Consider the following 27,336-nt stretch of genomic DNA (forward strand, 5'->3'; position numbering starts at 1 on the left):
TTATTTTTCTCTTAATTTTTATATATTCAGTTAAATTCTAGTTTCTTCCTCTTGTCATAAAATATATGTAATGTTACTTTAGATAGTAAAACTGTTTAGCAATCAGATGGCTAGTTTTTAGAACTATGACTTTGACCTCCTCAGCATTAATGGATAATCCGAGATGTTTTTCCCCTAAATCTCTAGCACCAAGTCATTCACTCGGTGTTTTGATTTCTTTCCTTTAAAAAATAAATAATAAACATGCATCCTGAAGATTCACTACAAGATGGTCACAGTTACATAGAATTTAGTATCTAATGGGTCTGAACACAAACCGAACATATTAGATACACTCAAAACTCGAAAAGCCTAGTTGTAACAATATTTAGCCTATACCATATGTCTTTTATAGCCTGAGGAAAATGGTATATAATTCAGTCTGTCACATCCAGCTGATAAGAAATAATAGGATAGTAATTTTCAAGGCCCCGAGGTACCCATCACTGCAGTAGCACGTTTATCTGATAAACTAGAAATCACAGGCATAACTAATCAACCACAGCATCATTTCTAGTTGAGCTTGAACTCAGTCTACAGAATCACAACCCAGGCTGCTAGGCAGCTCTTATCAATCTATCAGTTAGTTCTGGAAAGAAACCTGCTTGCAGTTAGTAGCTCTTACAGTGACCTGAGAGAATTCATGAGACATCACAGGATGTGCTGTTCAGCAGTCTTTCCATCTTCCCTTTCCCATTATTAGATTGGACTTGTGGTGTCATTTCTCTGTACATGGATAGCAGATTTCGTATAATAAGGGAAGCACAAACTAAACATTTCCACCATTTTTAAAACTTCAGTTTACATTCACTTGGCACCGAAAAGCTTTTCAATGTGCTGGTTAAATTTCAAAGAAACCGTAAGAGCATATTGCTCTTTTTCTACAGCCCCATGTGGGGGAGCAGTGACAGGGCAAAGCGGTGTCATCGAGAGCAACGGATACCCAACACAGCCATACACAGACGACTTATTCTGTGAGTGGCGTCTCCGGGGACCCTTGGGACACTATCTCACCATCCACTTTGAAGACTTTAACCTTCAGAATTCGTCTGGCTGTGAACGAGACTTTGTGGAAATCTGGGAAAACCATACATCTGGTCAGTGAAATATGTCTGCTGTCTTTTGGGAGGTGTCTGTTTTCACCTGTTACTCATTCAGCCTCTGAAATATCCTCATTTCCAAGAAAGGAAAGAGTTTGTTTCTTACAAAGAAGTGCAGATCAGTTAGCTATGGACTGTTCAGCATTTCTCTTGCTTATTTCTTACCCAAGAAACAGTGGTATCCAAAGCCCAGGGGTCATTGTAGAGCTTATCCTGGGACCACACTGAGAGAGCACTGTGTGGGAAGGCACCCTCTTCCAGGGGACTTTCTGGGGCTCCAGCTAGATATTTGAGGGGCATCCTGTAAGGGAAGGAGAGGAAAGGAGAATATACTGGGACTTCTCTGGTGGTCCAGTGTTTAAGAATTTGCCTTGCAATGCAGAGGACGTGAGTTTGATCCCTGGTCAGGAATTTAAGATCCCACATGCCACGGAGCAACTAAACCTGTATGGCACAGCTTCTAAGCCCGCACATTAGGAGTGGAACTAGAGAAGCCTGTGCCATAATGAAGACCCAGCACAGCCAAAACCATTTTTTTTAAATTTTAAAAAAGGGTGATACACCGTGGAAATAATATGAGATGGATGCTTCCCACTCTGTCTCCTTGGACCATTTCACAACCAACTGAGCCAAGCTTCCTCGCTGTGCTGATGCTCTTGGTTCTACCTGGTTGCTGTTTTTGTCGCTCATCTTCATATATTTGAATGTATCAATTTGTATTCTTGTTTGACCTACTTCTCTTGCCAGAGGTCACCATTTCTTCCTGGGCAGGGTCTAATCTATTATTATTTTCTTTGGGAATGCCAAGTATCTCAAGTAGAGGTTAAGTGAAATCAACGCCCGGACTTATACATGCTTCATACTTATTTCACTCTCACAGGTACCTTATTGGGCAGATACTGTGGAAGCAGCATTCCCAGCAGCATAGACACTTCCAGCAATGTTGCTTTGGTCAGGTTTGTCACGGACGGCTCTGTCTCTGCCTCAGGATTCAGACTACGGTTTGACTCCAGCTTGGAAGGTAAGTCTGTTGATTCATTAAAAAAATACACACACACACATGCACATATATCATGTTACATATATATAAATAATAGGTTGGCCAAAAAGTTCATTTGTGTTTTTCTGTAAGCCATTATGGGAAAAAATGAATGAATTTTTTTTTTTGCCAATCCAATAATATGTATTACTATAATACATATTAATATGTTTCTGAGCTGCTATACTGAATAAACACTCTACTTAGGCACTGGTGTTAAATAAGCTGGACAAGACACCATGGCCCATGGCTCCTTGAACCTCAGTAGCCTAGCGGGAGGTAGACAGTAATCAGATAGTCACACCAATAAATGAAAAGTCACAAATGCAATCAGTGCTACAAAGGATCTAATGCTGAGAGGGTGTGAGGAGGCAAGGGCCTTCACCACATCTCATCTGAAGAAGGCCAGTCCTTTATTGCTCCAGTCATTTAGAATTTGTGTTCCAAACTCCCTGACAAGCTCAGGTGAAATAAAAACCTTGTCATGAAAAAACTGGATGATCATTTAGCCTTCTGCTTTCAGACTCTGATGGTTACTACGCTTACTGGTCTCTCATAGTTCTTCAGTCATGATGACAAACAGCTGCCAGTGAACTATCAATATAATCTATGAAAGAAAATGAAAGTGTTAGTCGCTCAGTCATGTCCAACTCTCTGTGACCCCATGGACTGTAGCCCACCAGGCTCCTCTGTCCATGGAATTCTCCAGGCAAGAATACTGGAGTAGGTTGCCATTCCCTTCTCCAGGGGATCTTCCCGACCCAGGGATCAAACCCAGGTCTCCCGCATTGCAGGCGGGTTCTTTACCAGCTGAGCCACCAGGGAAGCCCTATGATCCATGGAAGCAGAGATTAAGTATTAAATATCAGAAACAGCCCTCGCATACTTACAGTAATAAATAAGAGCAATAATTTTGTCCAGTGGGGCAATTTAAAAAAATGCTTTATTTTTGAGAACATTCTTTATGGGATCAGATTGGAAGTTCTCTTGTTTTTGTTTTGTTTTCCCTTCAGCGTGTGGTGGGGATCTCCAGGGCCCCTCTGGAACATTCACTTCTCCCAACTACCGGAGCCCTAACCCTCATGGCTGGATGTGTGAGTGGAGAATCACCGTGCAGGAAGGGAGGAGGGTCACCCTCACCTTTGACAGCCTGAGGCTGGAACCCCATCCATTGTGCAGCAGTGAGCATGTGACAGTAAGTGTCCCCTGCAGCCAGGGATGTTATAGTCCATTGTTGAAGGAGCTTATTGACCCCGTAAATCACAGTCAGAAAACTAGGTCAGGAATATTCCCCTGCGTGCAACTGTATCTCACACAAGTTCTAAGTGTTTTAGATAAAACAAAGTCACAATAAATGTTGGCCAAAATATTTGTAAAAGCTGTTTTAGGAGACAGTTATCTCAGCCTATGTCAGGGTCATGGGCAGGATAAATTTTAAAGCAAATGATCATTACATATGGAAAACCTGTGTAAACAGAAAAGTTAGGACTTTGGGTAGCAAATAACTAACTGGGACTAGAGCGACAGAACAAGCCACCACCAAAAGTTTTAAGCAGATGGATGGTCCTGCCTAATTATTGTTTGCTGGCAGATGTCCTGAGGTTGCCAAGCCCAGCTTTGAGATTAAGAAAGCAAATGAAGTCCCTGAGTGTAAACTGTGAAATGACACATATATGTATGTATACTATATTAACTATAGATGAATATTAGTATATTTCTCCACCCAACTTTCCCTTTCTCCAGTCTTTGTTATCTCACTAAATAACTGTTCTAGACTTGTGGTTGCTCAGGTCCAAAGCCTTGATGTCTGTTTTAAAGTCCTTTCTCTCTCACCTGATACTGCATCCATAAGCAAGTCTTGTTTGCTGCATCTTTATAAGAAATCCAGAAACTAACTACTTCTCCTTACATCCACAACCACCACCGTCACTACTCATTCAGATTTATTTCAATAACTTCCACTTGGTCTCCCTACTTTCACCCTTGTCTCTCTGCATCTCAACACAGCAGCCCGTGTGATGAGTTTAAACCTAAATCAGGCCATGTTGCTTTTCTTGAAAATCATCTAATGACCTTTTATCTCACTTGGAGGGAAATCCGTAGTCTTCACGATGGCCCAACTGGCTGTACGTTATCTGCTGCCCCTTCCTTCTCTTATCCATGTTCTTATTTCAAATTCCCCTCCTCTCCAGCCACCCTGGCCTCCTTTCTGTTCCTTGATTTGGGCTACCATGTCCGTGTAACCGCTTCCCATGTACTGTTGCCTCTGCCTGGAATGCTCCTTCTTGCTCGTTCACGCCCTTGGTCCATTCAGGGGTCTGCTCAGATGACTAGATCTGAGAAGCCTTCCCTAAGTACCTTCATTAAATAGACCCCACCCCACTCTGGCCTGGTCCTTTTCTTGCATTACTGGTTTCACAGCACTTCACAACAGCTCACAGTCCACGTATTTATTTGTTTGTATATTGTCTGCTGCCCAGACTAGAATGTAAGCGCAGCTCACAGGGATGTGCACTTAGCTTCGTTCCCTGATGAATCCCCAGTGACTCACTCATAACAAACACAGCAATTGCTGAATCAATCAATAGTTAAAGGACTGTCACGTTCCTTTTTAAAAATGAGCCACCTTTGTTTTCATTTCATTGTCTCCTGCTGGATAGTGAATTTCAAAAATATGAAACATCGCTGTATGTTACTCTGTTTGTATCGCCCTAAAATAATCATATTCAAACTTCAGATTTTGATTCTTAGATCTAATATCTGAAGGACCAAAATGTTGTCTTCTGTCAAATATTGAGAATTATGGAGCCCAGCGTCTTTTCTCTTATTTGAAAGCCAGGAAATTTTGGACCAAGCTTGCTTATTTTTGAAGGAACATTCTTCCTCTTGTTGAAGGAATAATACAGAAACAAGAATGAAGTAGAAAAAAATTTAACCACTCCCACTATACCATATTTTGAAGCATTTTCTTATGTACTTAGGTGACAGAAATTCATTTCTATACTAATTTTCATCAATTTTTTCTCAATATAAATACAGTGAATGCTATCGAATAATTTTTGTAGAGCTGAGAAACTAAAAAAACATAAAAATACTTGGAATCCCACACAACCATTACTAAAATTTTGAGGTTTATGCTAAAAGTCTTTTTTCCTTTGAGATCATATTGAAACATAATCATTAGAAATCTTACCAGCAGAGTATTCACATGCCCTACAGGAAAGATAATTAGAAGAATCATAGTTTCAAAGCTCAAATAATAAAAGAAAATGTACAGCATCAACCACAAATTCTAAATCATGTCCTGCTTGTCATTTCCCCATCTCCGAATAATAAATGCCAAAGGCACCCTTTTCTACTCTTTCAGCTACATCTTTTGATATTTATGTCATTATTTCAAAATAATATTCCTATGCTCCTACTTCTTTTTTTTTGTCTTAGACATTATCCACATCCAACTGTGGAAGATGAGGATTTAACTGTCTTCAAAAACCACCCCAGGATCACCACAAATGTACATGGGGGTACTCGCAACTCAATTACCGCCCCAACTACCTCCCCAAATACTCCTGTCACCGATTTTGTTTAAATTGTTACTCAGGGTTTACATTAATATGACTATGAAAACATCAGTCCCACTTAAATGAAGTATTGTGCTCTGGTAGCATTTGCTTTTGATTTTCCAAGTAATAATTGTGTCCTGTTTTACACTTTCATAGTTTTGTGTGTGTGTTGTTTTCTATGTTCAGTTCAGTTCAGTTGCTCAGTTGTGTCCGACTCTTTGTGACCCCATGGACTGCAGCATGCCAGGCCTCCCTGTCCATCACCAACTCCTGGAGCCTACTCAAACTCATGTCCATCAAGTCGGTGATGCCATCCAACCACCTCATCCTCTGTTGTCCCCTTCTCCTCCCACCTTCAATCTTTCCCAGCATTAGGGTTTTTTCCAATGAGTTGGTTCTTCACATCAAGTGGCCAAAGTATTGGAATTTCAACTTCAGCATCAGTCCTTCCAATGAATATTCAGGACTCATTTCCTTTAGGATGGACTGATTTGATATCCTTGCAGTCCAATGGACTCTCAAGAGTCTTCTCCAACACCACAGTTCAAAAACATCAGTTCTTCGGTGCTTAGCTTTATTTATAGTCCAACCCTCACATGCATACATGACTACTGGAAAAACCAGAGCTTTGACTAGACAGACCTTTGTTGGCAAAGTAACGTCTCTGCTTTTTAATATGCTGTCTAGGTTGGTCATAGCTTTTCTTCCAGGGAGCAAGTGTCTTTTAATTTCATGGCTGCAGTCACCATCTGCAGTGATTTTGGAGCCTGCAGAAAATAAAGTCTGCCACTGTTTCCACTGTTTCCCCATCTATTTCCCATAAAGTGATGGGCCCAGATGCCGTGATCTTCATTTTCTGAATGTTGAGCTTTAAGCCAACTTTTTCAGTCTCCTCTTTCACTTTCATCAAGAGGCTTTTTAGTTCTTTTTCACTTTCTGCCATAAGGGTGGTGTCATCTGCGTATCTGAGGTTATTGATATTTCTCCCGGCAGTCTTGGTTCCAGCTTGTGCTTCATCCAGCCCGGCATTTCGCATGATATACTCTGGATATGTTAAATAAGCAGGGTGGCAATATACAGCCTTGACATACTCCTTTCCAGATTTGGAACCAGTCTGTTGTTCCATGTCCAGTTCTAACTGTTGCTTTGGACCTGCATAAAGATTTGTCAGGAGGCAGGTCATGGTCTGGTATTCCCATCTCTTTAAGAATTTTCCACAGTTTGTTGTGATCCACAGAGTCAAAGGCTTTTTAGTCACTAATTCTTCCACACGTTCCACACTCCAGGTGTATATCCCCACCTTATATGATAAAACACTTCTATCGGCTCCATTCATTTTCCTTAGAAATATCTTCCTTGGGCCTTTGCCCATCAGCTGCAAGTCTGATTCCTACTGCCATGCCCACATTACCTTTCATCTTCTTATTTGCAAGTTTCTTCATGCATCTCCTGGACAGGATACCTGGCTTTATGATAATGAGCGTTTCCCATTCTTGGTTAATTTCCTCTTTGAGGTAAGGCTCATGCTCTTGTGGCTCTCTAAGGACATAGGCATGGGTGACAAAGTTTTTGAGTACATGTATATCTGTAATTATTTATATTCTAGCCTTGTTCTTTAGACTGTATTATGTATATCAAATATATTAATCATAATTTTGAAACGTTTTATTGCTCTTTTGGGAGTCAGTCTCCTTCAAGTCCCTCTTTCCTATTACATTGGTCTCTGACTTTTACATTGGATGTTTGCCTAAATGTCTACTGACCCTTGACTCTTCATTCCTATTTAAGTATTAAGTGCTAAAAGGCAATGGGAAGCTCTCTGTGTGTGATTGGAGCCATCAACTTCTGGGCTTCATGGCCGGGGGGCTGGGGGGGTCCTAGGGGGTGGGAAGGGGGTGACCAAGGGGGTTTCTGATTGTTAAACAGGGGAAACCACAAATGTCATATTACAGGTCTTCTCCACCCCCTCACCCCTGAGGTTAAGCATCAGAGAATCACTTTCAGAATAAATTTCTGAATCTTTAATACAATGTCCACATTCCTTTCTTTGAAATACATTTTTTTATGAGTTGCATGCTTGTGTTGTTTCCTCTTCATTCTGCTCCAAACAACAGGATGTGGCTTGTCTTCTATTTATCCTTTATTTGCTTGAGAACTTGACTGAAAGAAAGAAAGGAAGGAAGGAAGGAGGTAGGGACTCTTCCTGAGATCTACAGGTTGCTCAAGGGTGGCTTTGAGCAAGCCACTTCCAGAACAATACCTCATGCAGTAACCTAAGCATACCATTCCTCCAGACCAGCTGCGGGTCTCACGCTGTGCCCGGATGGAGAAGTGGGAAAGCCACACCATCCTGTGTGCAGAATAATGAGCCGAATACCCCATTGAATTCCTGTTTTTAGCACATTTTATGTCCTGAATTTCACATACTTACTTCATACCCCACTGTTTTCCAAGAGTTTTAGTTTCTCAAAGAGGAATAGAGGAGGAATGTGGAAACAGCCGTCTTGTTCCTCCTAAAAGCAGGGGTTTGCATGATAAATGATGCCTCACAATTCTTAGTCACTATGATTTTACACTCAGGGCAGATGCTGGGGAAGAGACAAAGGCCATTGATCATAGTTTTGCACATATTATCCTTGTAGTTGCAAATAATACCTTTTGATTCTGACAATGTGTTGCCCATTCCTGTTTTTAGAATTATTGAAATACCTCTCTCCTGTTTCCTATGCATTGTTTGGTGGTTTGGAATCAGAGGCATAATTTGAATCCCAGTTTTATTATTACTGGCTCTTTATACTGCGGCAGGTGGCATTATCTTTCTGAATTCTGGTGTCTTAACCTGGAAAACAGGGGTAATATATTGTGTCTGAGAGGTTAGTTTGCTAATTTGATAAGGTAATCCAAGGGGTTATTAGTAGAGTCTGGCATGCTGTTTGTGCTCAATAAATGATAAGAAATGTTGGGTCCATTCCTACAAGCTGGAAGACGCTTTAAACCAGAAGCCCCCAAAGAGCTACATTTGATGATCAGTTACAGTAGACAGAAAAGCATACAGCTTTTGTATGGAATACAGTATCCACTTCCATAGCTCTTAATGTCATATTCAGCCTCATTATTCCTAATTGTAAGCCACTCCAATCCTTTTTAAAAGCAGAACTGTCACTCACTCTTTCATTTACTGTTTAGTTACTTCTAGATCTTTCTTGAGCTATCCTAGATATCCACTTGGTTTTGGACAGAAGTGGAAGAATATTTTGCCAATTATCATAACCGTGTGCATAACTGGAGTTGTTTAATATTTTGGCGTCCACAATATTCAAATCCATTTTTAAAAGTTCAAACTTGCAAGAAAGTTGACGCTTTGAATGCATAAGTAATTAGGAAAGAACTATTATATTGAGATTGATTTTTTAAAATCACTTTTCAAGGCATTTAAAAATATTTGAGTTCTTCTATACTTCAGTTCATCAGAGACTAACCTTTAAACCCTCTTTGCCGATGTCAAAGGTCCTGATGCATTGCTAAGAAAAACTGCTCCCCAGTGAACTCTGTGAACTAAGACGTGAGCATGTTAGCATAGCTGCTTTACATTTTGAGCACAGATTCCAGTTGCAAAGAGCACAGCAGTTTTTTGTTTGTCACTATGTGGCAGGAGGGCATGACTGCAATGCTTCCATTTTCGTGCAATGACCGTGAGGGCACAAAATGCGCTGCGGGTGATGCGGTGGCTTGTGACCCTGGGTCAAGTGCCCATATTGTGAAATAATTCATTTTAGCTCAGAGTTTCCTTAGAAAGAAGCATGTCTAGGCTGGGAACATAAACTCCTAGGAAATACTCAGTAAGATGGGCTATGTCTAAAGGTTAAACTATTTTTCTCAACAGGTATTTAATGGCATTAGAAGTAACTCACCCCAGCTGGAGAAACTGTGCAGGAGCGTGAATGGCAGCAATGAAATCGAATCTTCAGGAAATACAATGAAGGTCGTTTATTTCACGGACGGGTCCAGGCCATACGGCGGCTTCATTGCCTCCTACACGTCCAATGAAGATGCAGGTAATAGCAGCTGCTACGAATACACCTGTGTTACAGTCCACATGGCAAGTGCCCTGTAGCTGCTGCCAACAGCAGCGGAGTCATCCGTGTTCCCCTCAGAGATCAGGGTTACACCTAGAATCTTCCATGAAAGACAAACATAACCAGATAGAAAATCCAACCAAAAAGCCCAAAAACAAAAGACAAAAGCTTCTAGTTTTGGAAAGAAAACTGCTATTGAGAATTAGAAAAGTTAAAAAAAAGTGCTGTTAGGAGAGCTTCCAGCTGAGTCCCATGCAGTGTCACCATTATAGACGACTGCCAGGCCCACAGCCCTTGGTCAGTTCTCTGTTCTGGAAAAGGACAGAGATCTCTTGGAAGGTAGCTTACTCCCAGAGGGTAACTAATGCAACTGAAGACAGATTGTATTGCTTCTGAGTCATCCATCTATCCAGATATAGACTTCCAGCATACGTGAATATGGGGTTCACATATGATATGGGATATTTAAAATTACTTTCTGGATTGGTGTTATTATCTAGGAACTTTAAACTTTAGGAAGACTGGAATTGAATTAAAAAAGAAACTTTATTTCATTGATACAAAGAATATTCATTCCCTTTTAAAAAGAGCAAATTCATCACAATGCCAGTGTTAAATATTATCTGTTTTATTCAATTCAATTCTCAGGTCAAGTGGAGGATTCCTAATCAGAAGCCATCAGGGCCACCATTATATTTGGATATTACTTTAAGTGAAATATTAGTGAACAGTGGGCTCATATTAGAAGATACTGACTTAGCCAAACCTCACTCACCTAATCTACACCTTTAGGGAAATAAAGGAATTGCTTATTTCTGTGCATCTTTCTAAACCCACAGAAACAACTTCTGTAGTTGGTGTGATGAGCCAGCCCTTTGCCCACAACCCTGACTTCATCTGGAAAAACAAATCAAAGCAATAAAAAAAAAAAAAAAAAAAAAAGACTGCTGTGGTTATTATAGTTATTTTTTCCTGTCACATGTGTATCTTCTCCTATGGCATGAGTCTGACAACTAGTTTTTTGTCAATTTCTGTTTCCTCAGTGTGCGGTGGTTCCCTTACAAGCTTCCCTAAAGGAAACTTTACTTCTCCTGGCTATGACGGAGTCAGTAATTATTCAAGAAACCTAAACTGCGAGTGGATGCTCAGCAACCCCAATCAGGGCAACTCCTCCATTTACATTCATTTTGAGGATTTTTATCTAGAAACTCACCAAGACTGTCAATCAGATGTCCTTGAGTTCCGAGTAGGTGAGTCCAGTCAAGGAACACGTTCTTTCATTCATATCTACAACTTTCTCCTTTTGCCTGGAGTCCAGTGACCTCCCAATGAAGGGAGTCAAAAAGAAAGTTACATAAATGACACTCGGTGCGTTGTTCTGCTCAGCTAATGCCAATGGGCTTCTGATATGGAGACTTTGTGGATCTTCAAAACCTAGCATGCCATTGGTAATATATGTATGTAATGTCCAGAAGAACACTGTTCAGACAAAACCATCATTCTGCATGTGTCCAGCCGAGGACAATATTGCCCATAAACGGAATGAGATGGATCAGTGTTGACAGCTAGACCCTAGGTTTTTAAGGTTTTACCAATTGTGTCTCTGTTTAAATATATGCTAAAAAATAATTATGAAGACATGAATTGGAGCAACATGGTGCCTAGGATAAAGAGGTCCATACCGAAAAAACCATTCTTTTTCACCGTGTTTGAGGCACTCTTTCCTTTGTAGTCAAGAAAGAAAGAGGATTTGTGAAATGTCTGCTACTAAACCAGAATTTAAATGTGCATCAGTGAATAGCTTGAAATGTTTTTTTATTATTATTACTTATTCTGATTGAATTTGTTGAATTATTTTTCGTAAGTTATATAAATGACACTCAGTGCGTTGTTCTGCTCAGATAATGCCGATGGGCTTCTGATATGGAGACTTTGTGGATCTTCAAAACCTAGAATGCCCTTGGTTATCCCTTATCCAGAGGTATGGATACACTTTGTCACCGATGAGCGTGTAGAACATGTTGGATTCCATGCACAGTATTCCTTTACAGGTAAGACTGATGATAAGCTCTCCAACTCTAGTGCTAAAACAATACGTAAATTTTTAAATGATATTTTCCAGAAAGATCTTACATGTATTTTGTTAGATTTATTTCTAGGTTTATTTGTTGGTTTTATTGGTAATGTCAATCAGACATTTTTATTTATACTTTCTACCCAGTTCTTTTTTTTCAGACAACTCAAAATAATGTTTTAATTGGCATCACAATTAAACAGAAAACTAGAAAGGATATATAAGGCCTGAACAACCGACTTAACCTGACATCTACAGAACACTTCCAGCAACAACAGTGGAATACATGCTCTTTTCAAGGGCACGTGTAACTTTCTCCAGGGCAGACAATATAGCCAGTTCTTATAAGCAAACAGTTGACTGGGGAAAGGAGTGAGATTTCTTATCCACTCAGTCAACCAGGTTGCCAATTGGTTCTTCTTCATCAGATTGAAAGAAAAGCATCAGACATCTGGAAGCATTACTATTTCTGTGGAACATCATACCATACTATGCTTTCAAAATGTATTTTTGTAAATTAGAAAATTTTTTTCTAACTTCTTCAACTTTCTGTGCTAATGTATACTCTGATAGCTGACTACAGTATGTGTGTTTATTGTCAAATGACAAAATGTTTAGTTATGGTACTGGTCATATTCTTCAAGCTTACATGTGTTTTCATGGGCCGAGTGTTTTCGAGAAAGCCAGTGTTCTTTACATTGTCCCTAGTGCATTTGTTGTCAGGCGCATTTATTGCATTTATTCTATGCTCATCCAAGTTTTTACCATTTTTGGTTCATACATCTTCCTTCTCCTTTGTATCAAACTTGAGCCCACCTTCATTGTGTGATTCCATCTAATGAACACTATATAAGATTCTGTTTGTTTCTAATCTTCCATCTTTTTACTTTTTACTTTCAGTTTTACTTTGCTTTCATCTAATTTCATCTATTTATCCATTTATTGCCCCTTTTTAAAAATCATAAAGTACAGTGGCTATAAGCAGTATTTACTTTGGCTTTACAGAATTTTGTGGGTTTTTTCCTATCTTATTGAGAAGTTTACAAATCTAATTTCAGACTGTGGTGGAATACAGATAGGTGACAGTGGAGTGATCTCAAGCCCCAACTATCCAGCTGCGTATGACAGCTTGACCCACTGTTCTTGGCTGTTGGAAGCCCCACAAGGCCACACCATCAATGTGAGTACTAATGAGTGGGTGAAATATCAATACTTCTGAAACTACAATAAAAGTACTGTGTCCTGGGTGGAGACAGAGTTTTTTTTTTTTTTTTTTTTTAATAAGCAAGTGATTAGAATAGGCTTTAAATCTGCCATCAAATCATTTTCTCCCTAAAATTCTCTGATTGGAGTACATTCATTGACATCTACACATTTACAATTAATGAAGGATGAAATATATTCCATTCTTTTTCAAGCACAGGAGAAGCTTTCTGTAGAAGACCATTCTCCATCTGGAATAGAGATGCTTTCATGTTCTTAATATAAGCTGCCATCCCAGCCCAGGGGACTGAATGTGATCCTAATGACTCCCATTCTGGGAGAAATATTCACTCTCAAAATTTCCATGAGAAACTTCCATAAGAAAAAGTAGAGAAGGGCAAGGAGAATGAAAGAAGATATGTAAATACAAAATTATATAAATTAAAATGAAAGGATGCAGAAGAACTTCAGTCTAACTCTACATAGACAGGCTCATTTACAACTCAGAGTGTTTTCTCATTTCTTCTCTTTTCTCCTGCAGCTGACATTCAGTGATTTTGACGTTGAAGCCCATGAAAACTGTGCCTGGGACTCGGTCACTGTGAGGAACGGTGGTTCTCCTGGATCACCCATCATAGGACACTACTGTGGAATTTTAAATCCAGGGACGATCCAGTCAGGTTCCAACCAGCTGGTGGTGATTTTTAATACAGACCATTCGATACAACATGGTGGATTTTATGCTACATGGAGCTCAGAGACTTTAGGTAAAAGAAATACTGTCTGCACTTACTGTCTTTTGTCATCAATGTAGTTTTAAAATTTACTAACTAATCCAACAAGTCTATATTTTGTACCTAATCTTTCAGAATCAATTCTAAATTTTTATGCTACACATGTCATCTCATGTAACAACCTTCTAAGGAAGACACACTATCGATCTACATTTTCTCCACTTGCATGGGTGGAAGCAGGATAAATGGGTTGATAAACTGCCCAAGTCGTGTAGCTGATAATCAGAAGATTTGAGATTTGAGTAAAGACAGCAGAGCCCAGAAACTTTGATTTAAATACTTCTACCATGTTGCCTCCATAGGCAAAAGGCCATGGCACAGCTTGGGAATCACAAGTAATAGAAAATATGTGCTGGAATCACAATTAGTTTAAAGTATTCTGAGCTTGGAGGCAGGATGCAGAGTGGTGAGTTGAGGTCAGGAAAAGCTGTCATCCATGTCCTGAAGATCTCCTGGAAAAGGAAATGGCAACCCACTCCACTATTCTTGCTTGGAGAATCCCATGGACAGAGGAGCCTTGTGGGCTACAGTCTATGGGGTCGCGAGTCAGACGCAACTTAGAGACTAAACCACTACCACTGCATCCTGAAGAGCCTTGGCTTCTGAATTACCCCTCAAGCAATGGGGAGCTAGTTGAAGAGTTTTGAGCAGCAAAGTGACAAGATAACATTTGTGATTTAGAATGAATGCTCTGTACAGGGCAAAACATAACAGATCTGATTTCAAAGGATTAATTGTTGTACCTGCAAACTATGAACTTCATGGAAATCCTCAGAAAATGTAAGATTTGCATTGGATACTTTTGTTAGGATCCCATCATAGCCTTGGAATATCAAAGAGGACAGTTATTTCTAGAAGAGTCAGGGGGTGATTAGGAAGCTCTTTGTGGAAAAGAGCTTTGATTCAAACTGTCCCTCAGTAACCCACTGGTTGCTGTTGGACTCGGAAGGGTGTTTGAGACGAACCCCTAGTTTCCCTAGGGTTTAAAAGCAAAAGATACAAAGAAAACTCTAACTTCATTTTGTTTAAAGTTCACATATTTTTCTTTTGTTGTCTCTTAAGAACATATTTTAAATATTACAAAATAATTCTAGGTTTTTCTTTCTTTTAATCCCTGTAATGTAATTTTCATCCATTGGCATTTCAGTGTGAATGAACCAGGTTGCTTAATGAAAAGTTTTCCCCTCCTCAAAATCGTTTTGTCCTGTTTAAGTTAGATTAAAATTACATGTTACATATGTATGTTAGAGTAAAATTGCAAATAAGTATAGACTTGCACTCTCATGTGTTTGTGGCAGTAAAAAACAAAGCTTGAGATTGTTGGGCCACAAATATTAATCCACCAGAGCCTCAAGGGGAGTAAAAATTATTGCTCTTGTTTGATGACAGAGTGGAAGTCTATTATCTTTTTGGCATGGACTAATGGGATCAGGTGAGTTCAGTACAGGGGTAACCAAACAGTAACAACTGAAGGTTCCTGTGACTTCACTGACCTTACATTTGCTGACAGTCCTTGCTGTGGACCTGCCCCGAGGGTCAGAGACTCATATGTAAGGAGAGATGCCCTGACATCTCATTTAGAAATGTGTCTTCTCCAGAAGCCTTGGGTTTACCAAAATTGTTACATTCTTCACAAGGTGATGACTATTTCCATGACAATTTTTCAGGCTGTGGTGGAGTACTTCATTTGAACAATGGTACAATCAGATCCCCTCACTGGCCTCAGAATTTTCCCGAGAACAGCAGATGTTCCTGGACAGTCATTACACACCAAAGTAAACACTTGGAGATCAGCTTTGACAACAACTTCCTCATCCCCAGTGGGGATGGACAGTGTCAGAACAGCTTTGTGAAGGTCAGTGTGCTTGTGTATTTAATGGGAGCCAAGCTGGTTTCAGGAACGTAAACGTTTAGATTAGAAATGACTCATTGCTCTCAAAGTAGGAGAAGGACAATTTCACTGCTTGGATTTCTTGAATGAAAAAGTGAGAAACCTCAACCACTGGGAGTTTAAAAAAGTGCTTTTTTGGATCTTATATGTTCTGTCTCTGAGGGCCTGTACACCTTTTAGTGGAAAGAACATTGGCCTGGACTCCACCTCCCTTGCATTTACCACCTGCATGTTCCTCTCTGAGCCAAGTAAACATCTGGGTTTTAAATCACTCAACTGTAAAATGAAGAGAATAACTCCTACTTTAGTAGGAATGTTTTTAGCATTAGAGGTGATATGATACAATAACATATATAGTACTCAATACTTGGAATATAAAAACTACTCAATGAGTAGAAGTGGCAGCTCTGGGGAGCCTTGGAGTTGGAGCTGCTCAGTATCTTGAAGGTGATGGTACAGTAAGTCCCCTATGTATGAATGAGTTCCATCTGAAGAGTGTGTTTATAGGTCCAATTTGTTCATTCATTACAGTTCAGTTCAGACACTCAGTCATGTCCGACTTCTCACAACCCCATGAACTGCAGCACGCCAGGCTTCCCTGTCCATCACCAACTCCTGGAGCTTACTCAAGCTCATGTCCATCGAGTCAGTAATGCCATCCAGCCATCTCATCCTCTGTCGTCCCTTCTCCTCCCGCTTTCCATCTTTCCCAGCATCAGGGTCTTTTCCAGTGAGTCAGTTCTTCGCACCAGGTGGCCCAAGTATTGGAGCTTCAGCTTCAGCATCAGTCCTTCCAATGAATATTCAAGACTGATTTCTTTTAGGATGGACTGGTTTGATATCCTTGCAGTCCAAGGGACTCTCAAGAGTCTTCTCCAGCACCACTGTTCAAAAGCATCAATTCTTCGATGCTCATTGGACCATAAAGGAAATTGAGCACCGAAGAATTTCTTAATTGGTCCAACAGTTAGCCTAGGTACCCAGCTAATACAATCAGCTATATAGTACTGTCATGTATTAGGTTTATAAAACTTTTCACACAAATAATACATAAAAAAACAAACAAAAAATAAACATCTTTAAAGCAGAGACATTACTTTGACAACAAAGGTCCATCTAGTCAAGGCTATGGTTTTTCCAGTAGTCATGTATGGATGTGAGAGTTGGACTATAAAGAAAGCTGAGCGCTGAAGAATTGATGCTTTTGAACTGTGGTGTTGGAGAAGACTCTTGAGAGTCCCTTGGACTGCAAGGAGATCCAAACAGTCCATCCTAAAGGAGATCAGTCCTGAGTGTTCATTGGAAGGATTGATGTTGAAGTGGAAGCTCCAATACTTGGCCACCTGGTACGAAGAGCTGACTAATTTGAAAAGACCCTGATGCTGCGAAAGATTGAAGGTGGGAGGAGAAGGGGACAACAGAGGATGAGATGGTTGGATGGCATCACTGACTCAATGGGCATGAGTTTGGGTAAACTCTGGAAGCTGGTGATGGACATGGAGGCTTGGTGTGCTGCAGTCCATGGGGTTGCAAACAGCCGGACATGACTGAGTGACTGAACTGAACTGAATCTTACAGTACAGTACCTTGAAAAATACAATAGTCAACTACATCACCACTGCTTTTACGCTTGCTTCTGGACATCCTGGACTTTGAAATAAAGATGCTGCACTACTACACTCTATATAGTACTCTACAGTAAAATACATGAAGGCACAACCGCTTGTAGAGGATACAGGCAAATGACAATGTATGCTGGACATGTGAACTGACCTATGTGATTGGACATGTGAACACACATTCGCTCTTTAAAAGTTCACAACTTGAAGGTTCGTGTGTAGGGGACTTACTGTCTAAACTGGTGTATAACCAAATGTGCACACACACATGTGTGAATACAAGTGACACTGGGAAATTGAGAAAGACAGGTGGACTGTATCAAGTCCACCTCCTGGTTATGATATTAATTATAGTTTTACAAGATGTCAGTATTAGAGGAAACTGGGAAATGTGTGCCAGGGATTCCTCTATGTCTTACAACTGCATGTGAATCTGCAGGTACTCAATAAACATAATTTTTTTAAAAAATCACTTGAGTGATAAAATATCACATGCAGCCAGGCTGAATTGTACAAACCTTAAGAAAAGTCAGAAAATTTCTGCCAGTTTTGTAACATTTTGTAGATCTAATATTTAAGAGTTCTAGGTCATAGAGGCAATGAAATGAGATCTTGACTGACACAGCAGCAATGAATATTTAATAACTCCTTACCATTATTATCATGATAACACTTATGTTCTGGGCCAAAAGGTAGAGATGTCAGATCCATAATTAATGACTTCAGGAAAGCATACACCTTTGAGGATTCTTGAAGTTCCTTATTGAAAAAGTTGAGATGCTTTCATAAAAGTTTTAGCTCTGATCATTTTTCCTTTTCAGTGATGTTTGTAAAAGAGTATATGCAGATCTCTCAGTAAATCATGTTTATAATTTCACAGAGTTAAAAATACATACGGTACAGAAGGTGGGTAGAAAACTTCTGTATAGTGTTTCCCTGGATAGTTAAGGGCAGGGAGTGGGAGGACATAAAGGGGATGTTAGGAAAAATGTGGGTGTACATTTCTTTCCTAATGCTTATTTTGATCTTAGATATTTGGCAGAATATCCTCACTCTTGTTCTCAGTAGTTCCAGCCCCATGCACCTCCCATATCTCATACATGGCAAATATAATCTGACTTCAGTAAGCTGACTAACAGCAGGATATGCAGTGTTTGAAACTCACTTGAAATGATATGACCTTGAAGAGCTGATAGTAAATCTGTGCTCTGCATTTGGTCTCCCTCACACTTCTTCCTCTGGGCCAATTTGCTAATAGAAATGTCTATAACGGCTTGATGTGTTATGGCTCTGTTCAAGGAACATTCCTGCAAGTGATAAGTTTAGAATGAGTGATTCAATGTGAAGGAAATGTTGAGTAGTCAAGTAAGACCAATCCAAGCCCAATGCCCTTCTTGCCTTCTTGGGCTAGGTAATCCTTAGTTGGGCATTGGGCAAGTTCAGCTAAATCAGGTCAACTAGAAGTATGCAAGAGGAAATGGCCTAGCTACACAAAAATGAGCACAGTCTCCTTGGAAGAGTCAAGAATGGGCTGTGCTATTAAAAAAAAAAAAAAGCTTTAATGGTTCACAAAAGAAAATACTGCAGATATGCATTTGTTTTATTTACCATTATGTTTCAGTCTCTATACATCTGAGTGCCCGTCGTGTTCCAGCCTGGGCACATTTAACCATTGACTAGGGAAAGCCTGGGGCATTAAGTCCTGTTTCTGGCTCTGTTAGGTGTGGGGGGACACTCAGGAGTCCAGCCAGACCCTGTTAGCCACGAGCTGCGGGAACGTGGCCCCGAGGCCCATCACCACGCCCAGAAACGTCTTCACGGCCGTGTTCCAGTCTCAGGAGGCCCCGGCTCAGGGCTTCTCTGCTTCCTTCGTGAGCCGTAAGTAGTACAGAACGAGGGGGTCCTTGAAAGGGCGTGGCTGCCATGGGCAGACCTGGGAAGGTGAGGGTCTGCTCCACGGTTGCTTAGGACCCTGGGGAAGGGCTTGAGTGAATCAATCACCTGATCCCGAGAGTGCACCCTTCCTTCCAATTCAGTGAGAATGGAACCGAATTCAACCGTAGCTCACTAGAGAAATGATGTAGAAGGCTTGAGTGCCACTCGCGAATGTCCAAAATGGACCCTGAAATCCGCAGGGGGGCAGGAATTGAGCAAAGTCCAGGAGGCTGTCATTAGTAGCCAATCAGCACTCCTGGCTCACAGCACTTAGCTGTCTGCATGGGACTCAGCTGGGGCTGTAAAAACACGGGCTTCACCCCAAGTTTGTCTGAATTCATAATTTCCCTGGCCAGGGACTTACATGTTTTAGTTTCTCACCCAGATGATTCTCATGCTCAGTCAACCTTGACAGTCACCTTCTTAAGGATTGTCTCTTCCTTCTCTGGTGGCTACTCCTACCAGGTAGAATAATGAGGCGTGGAGTTTTCAAGACTGAGACACAGTGGTGCATATGATTATTGACTGAGTTAAATCAGGTAGCCACTCTTTACAAACCACTGTTTAGGAAAAAGTTTGATGAAAGGAATTGGAGGAAATAACACAGTGAACAGGTATCCAGACTTGAATAAGAGGGTGGTGTAAAGGAATTAATGAAAGGCACCCCAGCCCTGATTTTAGGCCTTCACTTGGTTCATTGTATTTGTGTATGTGTGTGTGTGTGTGTTACTAACAGCTTAAAAGAATACTGATGTTTTCTATCTATGTTAGATAGGAGTGTGTGGATTAACTAGTTAGTGGTTATAGAAAAATAAATGTCATTTTATTGGTTAAAAAAAAAAGGTAGTTCTCTTTATTTCTAACACCAGAGAATCATGTGAGAAATTGTTAAAGAGATGGGATTAGTAAATTTAACCATTTTATAAAGCAGGTATTATTTTTACAGCCGTATTACAATGGTAATGAGAAGAACATGTTTTTCTATAATATAATACTGTACTTAAAAACTTCAGTGTATTTATCAGGCACTGGTCACTTCTCATCCGTTTTATTCCTTTAGCTACATGAATCCTCTTCAATCTTTGCTAAGTTATCCTTTACCATCTTAAAATTGAGAGATTTGCAGTGGATATATGGAAAAATTCTACTTAGCCCAAAATTCTGCATCATTTTCTAAAAAATATATTGTTCTAATTTTGCATGCATACTTATTTTTAAATCAGAGCTCCATTCTTTTAGTTACCATTGCTTCCATTTGGAGTGTCTCAGAGAATATATCTTTAGAGCAGCGGTCACCAACCTATTTGGCATCAGGGACCAGTTTCATGGAAGACAGTTTTTCCATGGATTGGCATGGGGGATGGTTTCAGGATGATTAAAGTGCATTAAATTAATTGTGCACTTTATTTCTATTATTATTACATCAGCTCCACCTCAGATCATTAGGCAGTAGATCACAGAGGTTGGGGACCCTGGCTGTAGAGAGCTTAGGAAAGTTGAGGCTTTCCTCACTGATGAAGAGTTACTGTCTGGGAGAACAAATGTTCTGAGAATACCTTTTTCTTCCCATGTAGGATGTGGGGGAAATTTCACGAGCCCTTCAGGTTATATCGTTTCTCCAAACTACCCAAAGCAATATGACAACAATATGAACTGCACCTACATCATAGAGGCTAGTCCCCTGTCCGTGATCCTCTTGACTTTGGTGTCTTTCCATCTGGAAGGTAAGTTTATTTTTATGTAAATTACAGTTGGTTCTAAATAAGTGAACGAGCAATAAGTAAAGACCGAGATTGTCTAAAAATCACCATTTGAAGAAAACATGAAAAATATGAGAGTGGAGTTGATGTAAACTTGAATAAAATTCCATCCAGTATTTGAAGAACATACATATCATCCTATATATTCCATCCAGAGGTTAAAAAAAAATAATGCAAGAGCTTTAAGAACACAAGCATCATCACGTAAATGGCCTAAAGAAAGTAAGTCTGAAATCTATTACATGTTAATCATGGTTTCTAATTTATTCATTTGCATTTATTCCACACAGGTACATGTACCTACACACAGTCATACACATGTGTGCACACACACACACACACACACACACACACACAATGAACTAACTAGCAAGAGAAACTTCACCACTGAGTCAGAGTATCAATAGGTACTCCGTAAATGTTGAGTGAATGAATTATTGACATTAATAAAGATCTGTGATCTAGTTTCATGAAATATAACTGTGAGATACCCTTTCCTCTCCTTTTTCATCCTCATCAGTTCCACAGGGATTGGGAAATTGCTAACCATAGCACCCCTTTGGGCTTACTCCTGACTGTTGGCAAAGGGGCCAGTGGAGCTGTGGTTTGAGTTGGGTTCTGACTACATGATACAACTTGATATTTAATTGGGTGGTGTCACACCACAGAGAAAAGATGGGCACCTTCAACCACTCAGTCATCTTAATATTTTTTACAAATTAACTTTTCATTTCTAAATCACAATTAATTTGTACATTTGCCAAGCTTCATCTGTCCAACCAAAATTTGCTTCTGTTTGGGTTGGTCTCCCGTGGCATGTAAAGTTAAATCTGGCAAAATGTTCTACAATATTCAGCCTCCAGAAAATTCATATCTCATAAAAATAAAAATGACATATCAGTACTCATATGTTGATAAATTACATGAAGCCTCTCTCACTGGATCCTTTCTCTATGACCTTGTTTTCCTATAGCTCTACATATTGTAGTTTCTGACAAGTGTTTGCTGGAAAATGCCAAGTATGCATTGATGTCTGTCACTGTAAAAATGGACTAAGAAGTAAGATAGAATCTTCCCAGCATTTCCTAGCACAAAATTCCAGTAATATAAAAAGATGTTCATGATTTATAAAGTATTCATATTAGGGGAAGGTAAAGCAGTTTATATAAAAATCCAATTTTTTAATTTAAAATGAAGTGTAGGAATAAAATCTGTAAGGCTATTAAGCAGTACTTTAAAAGTTGTTACTATGGTGTCATAGATTGATAGGTGATATTTATTTCCTTCTTTATACCTTTCTGTTTTTTTTTATGAGTTAAAAACTATCAAAAACTTTTTAAAAAATTGAAGTATAACATGTAACATTATATTGGTTTCAGGTGTACAGTGTAATGGTTTAATATTTATATATATTTCAAAATGATCACCATGATCAGTTCAGTTCAGTTCAGTCACTCAGTCGTGTCTGACTCTTTGCAACCCCATGAATCGCAGCACGCCAGGCCTCCCTGTCCATCACCAACTCCCGGAGGTCACGCAGACTCACGTCCATCGAGTCGGTGATGCCAACCAGCCATCTCATCCTCTGTCGTCCCCTTCTCCTCCTGCCTCCAATCCCTCCCAGCATCAGAGTCTTTTCCAATGAGTCAACTTTTTGCATGAGGTGGCCAAAGTACTGGAGTTTCAGCTTTAGCATCATTCTTTCCAAAGAACACCCATGATAAATCTAATTAAATTCATCACCATACATTATATCTTTTCTATTATTTTTCTGATTGAGACAAAGTTATTTTAATAGGATGGGCAGAAACATGTGGCTTGGATTGTGCACCTATATATGCATTTGTTCTCATTAAATTCCATAAACACGAGAATGTCATAGGCGGTGTAATTTAGACTAAAAAAAGATGATGCTGTCAAATATACTGTGTAAAATAGCCACACACAGCACTGCCAAAACCAATGGTATGTGTATGATTAGAAGGCAACCTGTATTTAGGGTGAACAGTAACTCCCTGAGTTTAGTTGACCAGGTAGGGTAAAGGGCTGAGCTTACTGTGGACTACCTGACCTGGGATGGGGGGTATTTTAATATTTTAGGATGGGTTTCAATGCCAGAATGGCCACTTGCTAATGACATGACTTTATACAAACTACTTAATCTTTCTGGTAATCACTGTAATTTTTGCAAAAATATAAAATAGTACTTGTGAAAGTCAGATTGTGCCTGTAGAAACATATCTTGTGAATGATAATTCATCAGAGTGGCCATTTAAAAAATATTTATTATTTCAATTTATTTATGTGGCTGCACTGGGTCTTAGCTGCAGCATGCAGAATCTAGTTCCCCAACCAGGGATAGAATCTGGGCCCCCTGTGTTAGGAGCTCAGGGTCTTAACCACTGGACCACCAGGGAAGTCCCAGAGTGGCCGTTGTTTTGTTCTTTTTGGTGCCACCAGTCAGGATCTCCAGACACACCTTAATGTGAGTCACCTGCGAACAGATATTTGGTTTTTCCAGATTCAGTGATTTCTTCTTTACTGATGGATTTGCTCAGAATTGCCCAGTTGAAAAGATTACTTTGTATAAGATCATATCCTTATGATCATGTCTTGTGACATTTCTAGTGTTACACGTACTCAGCATTTCCAAACTGCTTAGTGAGTCATTTTCTGGCTTAGATTAAATGAATCATGATGATTCCCCAAAAGGGCAACATTAATCAGATTTATTTTGTAATTAGATTCTTATCATTAATCATATCCATACCATAGTTCATTGAATACCATCAGCAAGTTAGAGATCCATTAGCTACAGTAAAAATAACCTTCCACCCACTTCTAAATGAGCCTCAAGAATTCATGTGCAGTGTATTGTGGTAAAACAGAGAGAGAATTGCTCTCAAGGAAAATCAGAGCCTGTCTATAGGAGCATCTGTCTTCCTAGCTGCTAGAGGCCATAGAACTGTTTCTGAAAGATTCTGTCCAAAGTATTTCTGAGTCCAAGCAGCCAGCAGAGCCTGTGTTGACTGGGTGGAGATGAACATTCTATTTCTGCTTTTTTTTTGGTGGTGGATTGACACAAAAGTTGAATTTGTCAAGGAAAAAATGATCTATTCCAGGCTATGAAATACTACAGGGAAACACCCTTGTCCATACGCTGTCTACTAAACACTGACAACTGGTTAGGAAAGATTTTACCTTTCAGGCTAGTTGAGGGCTTTTTGAAGCTTTTCCTACAGAGAGGTTACAAATGTTCACTGACCTACTTTCTACTAAACTGAGTTGCTCTGAAAGCATGTTATGGTATTTTATGTTGGCCTAGGTTTCTCTTTCTCCTTATTATTACATTTCCAATACTAGTCATTCTATGAACCACATACTTTTCTATACAATCACTACTGAACTATAAAAATTTTAGGGAAGTCAAAAGTCATAGAAGAAATTTCTATTTGAGCTCTTAGAAGACTTTTAAAGTTACCTCAAGACTAAAATGGGTATTCTTAACAGTGCCTTCCAAAACTGTGAAATAAAAATAGAGATTTGACAAATTCAAAATGTTACTTTGGTCAAAAAGAAAACAGCAAAAACAGACAAAATATGAGAAAGTATGAGAGAGAAACCTCTAATGTTTACACTTATTTTGGAATCAGGTGTCATCAAGTACTCATTTTACTTTCCCAAATATTGAACAGTCTAAAAGTATGTTTTTCTGTTCTCATTATTCCCATGGCCAAGCAGATGCCTCCAAGGTGCCAGGAGGATTATAGGCCTTTTTTCTTTTTTTAACTTTATAGAAGAAAAAAAACACTTCACAGATGAGGTAACCTAAGGCAAACCTTTGCCTTCTGTGTCTTGGTTTCTCTATCATTAAAATTACTAGGCAAATTTTAAACTCAGTTTTTCTCTGATCCAGAGTATCTCTTGATAAGAACTGAATAGAGAGTAGTCCCTTGACACAGAAAATGGGGTTTTCTGCTTTCTGTCTTCCAGAGATGGTCTCAAAGGTCCCACAAGTAACAGAGCTAGACTTCCAGAGCAGCCAGTTGGCAAATCCTATGTAATATTTGCCTTAATTTTCCTTCATTAACTTATAAGTTCTGGTTTACAAGCTATGCATAATAGAAAGCCAAAAGGAAAAACAAGAGAAAATTTGGTTTCAGATTTTTTTTCCTTTTGCCCATTTTTCCCACCAAGAAGCAGGATAATTAACTTTCGTCCACCTTAGTTCACATTTCTCCTCCGTTTAAACTAATTTTTTTAAGTGGCATTATGCAGCTACTTACCACTTCTTTGCTTCCACAATTGTTTCTCAAGAAATCAAAAAGTAGGCCCATTTCACAATTCACTACTTTAGAAAGCATTGAGCAATGGTTCTTCTGAAATAGTTCCTGTTGATGTTTTATGCAGATTGGTCAAGCTCCAGCAGAGACAGTATAGTTGTGTGAGGTCCCTTGCTTGACTGCCTGACAAGACCTTGACCACACTCAGCCAAGCTGATCTCTGTACCGGGACCTGCTTCTCCTTCCCAGGGGATCGTCCTCCACTGAGGAGTCCAGCCTGAAGCTACTCAGAGCTGCCCCCAATTCACATCCCTCTCCCGAGAGCCCTCTGCTATTTAACTGGGAAGACTTTAACATACCTATAATATTATACTATTTCAACAAAAAGGATTTCCTACTATTTCTAGTCCTCTCTTAAATCTCTGCCTCTCCATGACTCTGAAAGAAAATCGAAGTCTGCATCTAAATTCCACAAGTTTCTATTATTTGCCGAATTACTCATCCTTGGCTTCCTTTCAGTTCTCTCCAAGTTCATGGAATCATGATGAAATCCAGAATTGAACATGGCTCTCTGTAATGAAACCCAGAATAATGTGATAAAAGTTGTATTTCAAGACACTAGACAGAGCTTTACCCATTTCAAATAATACATGTGCTTTACAGTTTTTCAGGAGGATGGAAAATAGACATAAAAACAAATCATGGAGGATGATTTTATACTCAAAGATTTCAATACTAAATATTCATAAAGTCACAGACTGAAGATCAAATTCAGAGTGGTTGTAGTGCCTTGTCCCATGACATGAGCTCTTGTCCATGTAAACAGTGTCATTCCATTTCAGGGAACTACTTTTCCTGACAAGTTTTCACATGTCTGATTGAATGCTACCACCTGGCCATTAACTCAACTTTGAAATACATCTTGCTCCTTAAAGAACATTTTTTAAACCTTGACTAAGTTCTTTTCTCTCCCTCAAAGACAATCATCTAGTTGCATTTAACTATATTCCACTTGGGAATTTTGCATATATTTTGATAATATATTCAGTTGGTTCCCCTATGACTATGGACTTCAAGGAGATCCAACCAGTCCATTCTGAAGGAGATCAGCCCTGGGATTTCTTTGGAAGGAATGATGCTAAAGCTGAAACTCCAGTACTTTGGCCACCTCATGCGAAGAGTTGACTCATTGGAAAAGACTCTGATGCTGGGAGGGATTGGGGGCAAGAGGAGAAGGGGACGACAGAGGATGAGATGGCTGGATGGCATCACTGACTCAATGGATGTGAGTCTGAGTGAACTCCGGGAGTTGGTGATGGACAGGGAGGCCTGGCGTGCTGCGATTCATGGGGTCTCAGAATCGGACACGACTGAGCGACTGATCTGATCTGATGATTATGGAAAAGTGTTTAATATCATTATCTTCTTATGGTTTTGTCACCAAGTGTCTTCCCATTGAAGAATCAGTGATATTTTGATCTAATGCAGTGAGGTGATACGCAGAGCTCTACTGACATAGATTTGTGCCCAGTTACAAGCATTTCTATTCCACTGTTCATGGTAGAAGTCCCTTATCTATGTATAAACTTCGCTGGTACAGCCAAGTTTCTCACTAGCAGCACTTTAGCATTTGGGGTGGAGTCATTCTTGTGGTGGGAGGGCAGGGGGCCTGGGTGGCTTCCCTGAGCCTTATAGCATATTTAGCAGTATCCATCTACCCCCACCATGCCAGTGGCACACCCCAACATGACAGCAAAAAAAAAAATGCCTTCAGATATTTCCAGATGTCAATCAGAAGGCAAAATTGTCTCCTATTTATAATCATGGAATTAAAGAGTCATTTTATAAGAAAGAAAATTCTGGATTGTTTCAAAATAGGATTTACCTCTTGTGAAGGTCTACCTGTTTCCTCATACCTGTGCTTACTTGGTAACTAGGGTGAAAGTAACCTTCAGGAAAC

The 27,336-nt window shown here is 39.7% G+C and overlaps 1 protein-coding gene across 1 annotated transcript in view; it reads left to right on the forward strand.

The window, feature by feature from the left end:
• CUBN (cubilin) overlaps positions 1-27,336 on the forward strand; it is a 261,035-nt gene that overhangs the window by 177,599 nt on the left and 56,100 nt on the right. Inside the window, exons 46-56 of the mRNA XM_005891915.2 lie at positions 927-1,136; positions 2,020-2,160; positions 3,192-3,373; positions 9,625-9,796; positions 10,861-11,067; positions 11,719-11,868; positions 12,950-13,071; positions 13,636-13,861; positions 15,556-15,743; positions 19,120-19,276; positions 20,908-21,057. Coding sequence (XP_005891977.2) covers positions 927-1,136; positions 2,020-2,160; positions 3,192-3,373; positions 9,625-9,796; positions 10,861-11,067; positions 11,719-11,868; positions 12,950-13,071; positions 13,636-13,861; positions 15,556-15,743; positions 19,120-19,276; positions 20,908-21,057 — 1,905 coding nt within the window. The remainder of the gene's footprint in view (positions 1-926; positions 1,137-2,019; positions 2,161-3,191; positions 3,374-9,624; positions 9,797-10,860; positions 11,068-11,718; positions 11,869-12,949; positions 13,072-13,635; positions 13,862-15,555; positions 15,744-19,119; positions 19,277-20,907; positions 21,058-27,336) is intronic.

The sequence above is a fragment of the Bos mutus genome, chromosome 13 (genome assembly GCF_027580195.1).
Source record: "Bos mutus isolate GX-2022 chromosome 13, NWIPB_WYAK_1.1, whole genome shotgun sequence".
Lineage (NCBI taxonomy): Eukaryota > Metazoa > Chordata > Mammalia > Artiodactyla > Bovidae > Bos > Bos mutus.